At 37.2% G+C, this 9,602-nt stretch overlaps 1 protein-coding gene across 5 annotated transcripts in view; it reads right to left on the bottom strand.

The window, feature by feature from the left end:
* Positions 1 to 3,500: 3,500 nt before the first annotated feature.
* LOC140331600 (LIM zinc-binding domain-containing Nebulette) overlaps positions 3,501 to 9,602 on the bottom strand; it is a 133,604-nt gene continuing 127,502 nt past the window's right edge. For all 5 annotated transcript variants that reach the window (XM_072412752.1, XM_072412753.1, XM_072412749.1 and 2 more), the window contains one exon: positions 3,501 to 6,705. In XM_072412752.1, the coding sequence (XP_072268853.1) occupies positions 6,529 to 6,705 (177 nt within the window). In that variant the 3' untranslated portion in view covers positions 3,501 to 6,528. The remainder of the gene's footprint in view (positions 6,706 to 9,602) is intronic.

Genomic DNA, 9,602 nt, shown 5'->3' with positions numbered 1-9,602 from the left:
GGGTTATTATATAGTTTATTAATGGTTATTTATTGATGGTTATTTAAGGGTTAATTTATTGTTGTCGTTATTTAAATGTTGTTTATTTATTTGTTGTTTGTTTGTTGTTTATTTGCTGTTGAGTGATTATACTGTATAATTTTATATATGAAAAGTTAATTTATGGCAAAAAATGTTAAAGTTGGTTATGTTAATAAACGGCTGCTTGCCAGCCATTTAAATCGCAAAGGTGTGGAGTATTTTTGGAATTAAGGGAAAAGGGAGGGCTGGCAAGAGTAAGATGGAATAGAGGTAAGTGTAAAAGGGGGGGATATTTGTTTGTGCAATGGTCCGAGCTACCCTAGTCATAAATTTTGGAAAAATTCAGGCCAACGTGCAATGCACCCAATTATCAGCGTCTAGGTGTGGTGTAACTGGTTTGTTTAGGATTTCATACATAAAAAAGACATGTGGGGGGGGGGGTCCTGGAGGGCTTTGGATGATAATGTCAAAATATAACACAAGGGTTGACTGGTCAAGTCTAAAGACTTGATGGATCTGCCACTCATGCTCTGTCTGATGATGGATCCACTATAAGTGGGCAACATCCTGTCCGTGAGAGTTGTGTCTTTCACCTGCAAACCTCAAGTCATTTGCAACCCTTATTTAATGTGCAGCACTGCTTAATATGTTGGCGCTATATAAATACTGTTAATAATAATATTAGCGTTAATGAAACCATAAATCTCTGTTCAGTTCCATGAAGAAGGGAGGCAACCTACTGTGCCCATATGAAATAACATTGGTCGTCCCTGGTTGGTCATTTAGTATTGACATATAAAGGGAACCTCTCTACACACTCCAGATTTTCACCCAAGGTGATTACAATCATTCATCTTGGTCAACAATAATCTACATTGTAAATGTAGCCTATATGCAATTGTAGTGTCGGAGGAAGGAATGGGTAGAGTCTGTGTGCCACTGGCACAAAAAAGAAGTATAAAATTTGTTGCAATTGCAAAGGGAGGTGGCATGACCCAAAGACCTACCAATCCCCATGGCATGGCACAAGATGGCATTGGGGGAAGCAGAAGTAAAATCTTCAAATAGTCATATTGTACCTGCACAGGCTTAGATACCTTTGACCACCCTGGCAAATGTTTGATTTAAGTTGAAGCCTAATTTCTTGTTAGTTATATGTAATGTAATGTAGTGATGCATGGCAAATGAAATCCTTTAAAGCTGGGTGATTCAGTCTGTGACGCCCACAACAATCTCTTTTTCAATCAAACAGTGAAATTTCCCTCTGGATCCAATGTAGCTATGGCACAAGTGTTATGTATAATCCATGCTAACAAACCATAAATTGGGTTTGCCTTGTGCGGGGCAAGTTAGTACATTGGACAGGCATCAGTGAATGGAACAAAAGTACAATATAAAGGAACTTGCTGACCTCTACATTAAATATGCAGAAAAACATTCAATGAGTGGTAAAGACATAGAGCTCCTGCATGGTGAATCTGTATTCATGAATAACTGTGTTTTATATCTTGGAGAAATGGGACAGAAACCTCAAGGGTCAAATCACCAGCCTAATAGTGATGAGTGTCAGTACTGTGAAAATCTCTGGACTGGATACACAGAAATGCAATTTCTTTGGTAGGGTTAAGCAACTCCTATATTTGTACTTACTGTGAATTCAGCTGTGTATCTGGGCCTCAGATCGAATTGTAAACCATGTACACTGCTTGTACTTACTTCCAAGGGTTTCTGACCTTTCTTATGTTTGAGGTCATTCTGGTCAGGGTTTTCTGCTTACCATCATGTAACAGCACATATTTACCAGTTGGTGGCTCAAACAACCAGCATGAGAGGATGGGAAGTGAGTCCTCATTTGGTATTTCTGTTCCAGGTGATGAGTGATGGTAAAACAGATAAGAATATGTAGCATGAACTTTCTGCATCACCCTCAATGTTTTAACCACTTTTTAAGTATTGTGGAATGTAGCTTCCTAATGTAAAATATATGGGAACCCTTTAAAAATGAAGGCTGCCCTTAGCTTATGATTCATCAAAATTCTGGAATTTTTTAGATGCCATGTCTACTAACACTGAGGTTAAATACTGAATCTCCTAGCCCAATAATAGGTTGTCATCTCCTGTTGGCAACAAGGTTTCATGGCTTATAGAAGAGAAGTGGGCCAATTATGGGTGAGAGATATTAATCCACTTGGCCAATCACTGGTATTTGCATCCGGTAAGGCAGGTTCTGGAAAAGAGGGTCGGCCGGCAACCATGAGTCATTGACAGGATAAGTCATGGGCGTTAAGCCCATCCCTTGGCTTGATCCCTAACCCATTCTAAAGGCTATGCCTTATATGAGGCCTGGGGACAAGAGAGATAGCCTGCAATGAAGTCTGATTCCCCTGCATACTTTTTGTTCAGAACTGTCAGAAGAAAGGGGCTCCCCTAATAAAAAAGGAACAAGGTTGGAGTCCAAGTATCTTTGAAGGTGGGCTGCAGCTGAGAGATTGTGTTTCAGAATGGGGAAGATTTTGAGGGATTTAGTCTTTATCTTGGTGAGTAGCCTCTTCATCCCTACCGATCATGAGCTGCCTATCACTGACATCCTGCATTCTATCCCTTTTTAATAAACATTTTGTATTGTTCAATAAACCTGTGAACAAAAGTGATGAACCGAGTCGGTGTGTATTTGTACCCCACCAGAGTAGACAACCCTGAATAATTCAGCTCTTGCATAGTGCCACAGTATGAGCTATGAATACTTTCAATAAATTATTTTGTTGCTACCCATGTCATTGACATGGTTTTTCTTTATATACTGGTTCCTTATGGTGACCATACACTATACAGTTTGTAAAACCTCCTTTAGATCATTAACATGTAGTTCAAAGCTCTGCTTGATTAGATACTCATTTAAATCTTATGAATATATGATCATGTTGGCCATATCTGAATGGTGCAACTATAGACAATTCAAAGACTGCAGGCAATAATTTAGCAGAGATCGACACCACTGGAAATACAGAATTTAGGGGACCATTTCTCAGAATCAGAGCAGCATTGGATACAAATGCCAAATTGAATTTTTTTTTACCTTGTTATATACATGAATATTAGGGATGTGCTATGATCTAATCTATGAAGGGTAACAATTTTTTTCAAGATGGCTTTAGCATTTATGGGCATCAGCAGCACAGGAGTAAAAAAATCTGTTAATATTAGGTGACTTTGAAGGATCTAACACAGTGTTTTGCAACCTTTTTAACATGGGGGGATCCCTTGAAATAACTTACAAGTCTTCAGGGAACCCCTGCTAAATTGCCTTATTCACAACCTAAGAATTGCAAACTGCTCATTGCTCAAGGAACCTTAGCAAGCTTTGGAGGAACCCCAGATTGGCAAACACTAGTCTAAATGTTTTGAGTACACTTATTTCCCAAGGAATGTTAATTGGCTCCCAGTAAATAGCTAAATTTGTAAATAATAAAAAACACAAATTTAATTGTAGTTGGTTTACCAGTTTTTAATAATACACGTTAGCAAAGGATTGTCTAGATACCACAGTTTATTTCTTACTGCCGTTTCTAAACTGCATATAAAGTGGCTTTAGTTTTATTAAAAATAATACATCATTTAACACCACCACCCAGATAATGTCTGTATAATAATGTTTTCTGCCTACGAATCTAGAACTGTCACTAAGTGCTACATAGTCTATGGTGTATCAGATACATGACATCCAGCATACGGCCCTTTGGTTTATCTGGGTAGCTCCTGTCTTTTCCCAGAAATCCAAAGATTCAGGATCAGCAATACTAATAACATGACAGATATTCAGAAACGATTACTTTACTTCATCGACTGGGACATTCCAGGAAATATTCCAGTGTTTATTATCTATGTTAGCTGCTAAGCAGATATACAGACAGTCAGTAGTATCATTTATGTATTAAAGCTTAAGTCATTTAAAAGCAGCACTGCAATAGAAAGTGGCTATTGAACTTTGGTGAGTATGATAAATATGCCTTGTGCTTTTTTTTCTGTGTTCTTGAGAATTATATTTTTAGACAGAGGAATGGAATAAGTTGTATTTGTACCAGCAACAGGTTTTCTTTGCAGCAGCATATGCTCATCTTCTACACTTTTTGTGATTGAAAGTCAAAAAAAAGATTATCTGATACCTATGTATATAGGGCAGCATGTGACTTGCACCCTGGTGTCAGTAATGGTGCCTTGTAATGGCAACCGAGACCCCAGTTCCAGCACTGTCAATGCTCCAGCTATAATCCACTCACAAAGGACATCTTGTTTTATCTTCAAATGGAGAATTTGATAATAGGGTAGTAAAAAAAAGGTGAGTATATATTGCTGCAATGGTGACTTTAAAGTGCACTTGATGCATTGGCAAAGAACAGGTTTCTTTAAAGGTTTAATAAAGCCAAACAGCAGTCTGTAGAGTTATTGGTCAACACTGATTACACGCCCCAATAAATTTGTACTGTAAACGTCTAACCCAGCGGTCATCAACCGGTGGTCCGCAAGAACATTTTAGTGATCCCCAGCTCTGGCCAGTGTGCCCCGCAGCGGAGTCAGGAGGGAGAAGGGATGGAATAGTGGACAGGTTCTGGCATCATGACATCCAAAAAGGTTGGTGACCACTGGTCTAAATAGTTCATTTTATATACAGCAATGTAGGCATAAGTAATTGTTACCTAATCTAAAGAATAATAAACAGGCTGCAACATGTGTGGCCTGCTTTATTCACTTTAAAGAAAACCTCTTACTATAAATAAACTTCATAGTTTTCTTTTCAAAAGCAAACACCCCATGACACTAATAATTCCCTGTAGTGCCATCTAACAGGTGATGTTGGCACTGTGTCAGCCTTTTGCAGGAATGGTTTTAGGGTACTAGGCAATTATTTTGGGCTCCTACTTCTCAAGAGTTTGAACTGATGGATTGGCAGTGGGTGAAAGTTGCAGGAATGCTAAGCATCCAGGGTTCAAACTTCACACAGAGCGCCATTTTGTCTAAAACTGTTGCTACCATTACATGATTTTTCAATATATTTTTTTATACCATATATGTATTGTTTTATTGTTTGTTATTTTTTAATTTATTTTATGATCTCATCTTGTCTTGTTTCTTCATTGTCACCTATCATTGCCACATTGTAATAATAATTTGGTATAATAATGATGTCTTTGAATATTTAGTGCCTCAGGAATTCATAGACTTGCATTAAATTGTATTAGAAAAGCCCACACCGTGAAAAATTATTTAATTTTGGGAAACGTTTGCTAGAGTTTAGTTACTAGTCATTAGTTACAGGCCACTAGTGCATTTGTGTTTCTTTCCATCCTTCCTCCAGAGATCTTAGTTCCTAAAAGGCACAGTAGCCAATACAATATCAAACAACAAGAGATTGTATTTGTATCATTTACAGATAGGAACATTTCACTATTTTGGGCTATAACACTTTGGCCATAGTTATACTTTAAAGGGGGCTTTATTGAGTTGTCTTTAGGTTTATCCAATAATTCCTTGAACGAGTTGATTGTTATACAATAAAAAATACAGTTTCTATTGGATACAGCTTTTCATTCAGTAACTAAACCTTTTATTTTGTTAATGCTTTCTCCATAGTACTTTTTAGGGAGCTTCAGCCTAGCATTTCATGGATTTTTGCTTCTGCATTCAAAGAGTGTGGAAAATGTGAACACCGTCAATGCTTCCAATCAGTGGTGGGTGACTTGTAAAGCTTTAGAAAATCTTGTTGCTATACAGAACAGTGAGACAGGAAACAGATCAGAAACCAAAGTCACAGGTAACAACACCCAAATTGTTCCCATTGTGTTATTTCTTTTATCTACCTCCATTTTTGTCTCATTCAGCCATGTGACGCCCTTTAACAGTTCGCTTTAACACTTACAAAAAAATTATTTAAATCACACTTAGAAATATTATCAAACTAATTTTTTTTAGCGTTTAATTAAAAGTAAAATAATTAAGTGATTAAATTTCTTATAATAGCAGTGCGGTAATAAATGATGCACACCTTGCAAAGAGATCAGAATATAGTAAAAGCCACAGAATAGGATTATCAATGCTTTCCAGTTTATATGATGCCCCTGCTATAATTAAGATTGTCAGCACATAACAGCCCTCTGAGTTAAAAGTAGGAAAGTTTTTGTGTTTTTGGAAGAAATAAAAACCTTCCAAAATCCCATTAAATAATTGATTAGAACACGCCGCTACAGCTACACTTTTTTGTCTTTTTGTTTTTGAGTTATGCTTCTTGTGGGTTTATAAGCAGCACAGCTTTTATCTAAGTGCTTTTGTAAGATTTTTATGTCGCATTTTAAACATTTGTCCTAGAATTTTATGCTAGTGCTTAAAAAATAAGCATGTAAGCTTAAAGGTAATTTTGCCAGTTTTAAAACAATAATCGTCAATAAACAATTCATGATCTTCACAAATAAAAAAGCGCTGCTCGGTGTCGGGACGTGTGGCATGGCACGGCCCTCAGTTAACAGGGTCCATGTAATTGGCTGGAAGCATTCCCGTCTTCCCCGTTCTCTGCACAGTTCCATACATCCATCCTTCGTCAATGGGCTGCACATTAACAATATAGTCACCGTCTCTAAAGGAAACTTCATCTTCGTCTTGAGCACTGTAGTCATACATAGCTCTGTAGGTTCTCTGAATGAGAGGCAAAAAAAAATATATATTTTTATTGAATTCGGAAAACCTCATTAACTGCAACAGTATGCTAAAATAACAAGTTGCAGACTTCCTGAATAAGATGGTAAAAGAGAAGCTCTAGGTAAACATAAAAACAAAAATCGTTTATTCCAGCAATGTATTCATAAGCATTTGTTATTTTTTTATGCTAATGTTTAATCTGCTCATATTTTGCATTCCCTTGTTCCTTCGTATTCACTCCTGACCAACATGCTATAATATTTTTAAATAAAACATTTAAATAGTTACATAGCCAGTTAGGATGAAAAAAGACTTAAGTCCATCAATTACAACCACTAGGGAATTAAACATATCCCAAATAAAAACCCATAGACATAGCTGGGCCAGAGGAAGGCAATAAAAAAACACAGGTTCAATCTGCTACAACAGGGGGGAAAAAATTTTCCTGATTTCATGAGGCAATCAGATGTTCTAAGTATCAACAGTCCCTGTTATTTGTTATCTTTACTTTAAAATTTCCTTATTTAGTATACACCATATTACAGACCATGTAATGTCAACAGTGGGTCTTGTTTTTCCATGCAATGAACATAGATGATGGCTAATAGGATGGGCAGCTTATAGTTGTACAACAGTTTGTTCATGGTAATGTTCACATGTAATGCTGAGCCTCCATGGTTAAACTGAAAACCAATCAATGGAAGCTGCAGGTCAGGGACAGTCAGGCTGGGTGGGAAATAGCTTAATAATGCTGGACATCCAGCCAAGAACATAAAGTGGACTCAGACTTGATGCAGCTTCTATTGCAGAGTGTAAGCATGTATTCTTCAGAGATCAGCAATTTCATTACAGGAAAGAAGCATGTACAACTGTGCAAGACTAAAGGCAAATCTGGAAGCCAATAACAAAGAATATCTAGAAAAAGCATCATAGCAAATTAGCTTTTCTTTATAATAATTCTTCAGTGCAAATACACACCAGTAAAATGTTTAAAATTGAGGCTTCATATAGGTATTACATTTTTATCTATTATGGCCCTTCAACAGGTAGGAGCTATTATTTAGTCGATAAAGTCTGTATTGTTTTTAATTCCTCTTAGTTGCTGAATAATGTACGCCATTGATGTCTAATTGAGAAGACTGACTCATGGGGAAAGTTTGCAATGGGTGCCAGCATTAAACTGGATCAAACTTTTAACATAAATCTAATGCAAAAAACATTTTTTAATCTAGATCAGTGTTCTTTAACCTGGGTTCCTCAAAAGTTGCTAGGGGGCAACAAGGAATGTGTGCCTCTCAGGTCAGTTTAAGTGACACTAATGATCTTTTTGGTAACATTCTTCCCAATGGCCAGCAATGTAAGAGATATTCTTTCCTTTGACTAACACACGAATATATTGTGAGCTGGGGATATAGTTATTATGATAGGGGTTCCAAAAGGAGCTGAAAGTTATTTCATTGATTCCCCCTTGTAAAAAAGGTCGAGAATGGCTGATCTGGATGGTACAGGGAATAGATAAAACCTTTTTGTGTGCCCATGGTGAAATGTCCTGTACCTTCCTGAGCTATGAACACAGCAATAAAATAGTAAAATTCAAACTATTGTAGTATTTGCTTACTGTATGGTAAAGAATGCCCCTGCAGGCTGGCAGCCAATGGCAAAATAAAATTTTCATTTTATATATAATATTATATATTTTCTATATACATACTGTATAGGGTCACTAGGTTGTGTAATCAGAGAAGATACAATATAATTGTTCTATATTTTTATCAAGGTAATCTTAATTCTCACCGGAAACAGAATCAGACAGATAATGATCACTGTCACCTAAAACACACTTCCGATGATTCTAAGAAAAGGTTGCAAAGGAATTCCAGCCTTTTCTGCACAGGGACAAAAGACTTAGAGAAATGTTCCTTAAAACCACCTTGTGGCATAGCAACAACTGCACAATCTAAAACAGCTAACTTTGAAGAATTAGCCAGCCGAAGATCAGACCAGGCAAAGTAATTTAATCAGATCGCAAAACGTCAATATCTTCCACTTTCTATGTACTCCACCTACAGAAACTCACACTATGGCAGACAAAGTCGAATACCTAAGTGAATCATCGTACAGATGTCCAATGGACATCAGATTATTGTCGCTGGAAACAATCTTTCATTATCGTTTCCCTGACAGACAAATGAACGATCATTGTACACACTGCGCTGCACTGCTCTGTTCTATGGAGAGGGGAGGGGAGAGGTGAGCACCCATGGCAGACTGATAAATGACATCTAGGGATGGTTGTACATCAATTTTCATTTGAGATGATCATGACTGTTCATGTTGTAGGAGATTCATTTGACGTGTGTACATAGGCCCACATACATGCTATACTTCTTTAACCTAATCAGAAAAACAGCACAGTGCTAACTCATTATTGCACCTCTTCCCTTTATCTAATGGCAGAATAGCAAGACCTGTGGGAGAAAAAAACATTTACTAACCTTTACCTGACTTACATAATTCAGGGAGTGCGGTCATCCTTCTGCCAACAAGAACACTGGGAATGCCCAATACAGCTCTGTCTATGATTGTCTTCTTATAAAAAATTTGGGCTACTAAACATTCTTTGAGATCCAGCCAAAAGGGGAATGGTGGCACTCTCATATAGGCTTCATGTAAGAAAGCTGGCTGCGTATTTTTTAAATCCACCGCATTTTAAGGAAGGAGGAGGGAGACACCTTGAATAAATTGACGTTGTCAATTTTAAGCATGTGCCAATGGCACACCAGCATTCTGTGGCTATTTACTCACTAGTAATAGTAAATTCTGTATAAAGAGGTAAAGTTTATGTTGGACCATTGTCTTTGTTTGAACTTGGATGTAGCTTGTAATCTCTTGTT

The sequence above is a fragment of the Pyxicephalus adspersus genome, chromosome 5 (assembly GCF_032062135.1).
Source record: "Pyxicephalus adspersus chromosome 5, UCB_Pads_2.0, whole genome shotgun sequence".
In the NCBI taxonomy this organism is placed as follows: Eukaryota; Metazoa; Chordata; class Amphibia; order Anura; family Pyxicephalidae; genus Pyxicephalus; species Pyxicephalus adspersus.
Note: the sequence above shows the minus strand (reverse complement) of the source record. Positions and strands in the feature narration are given on the sequence as shown.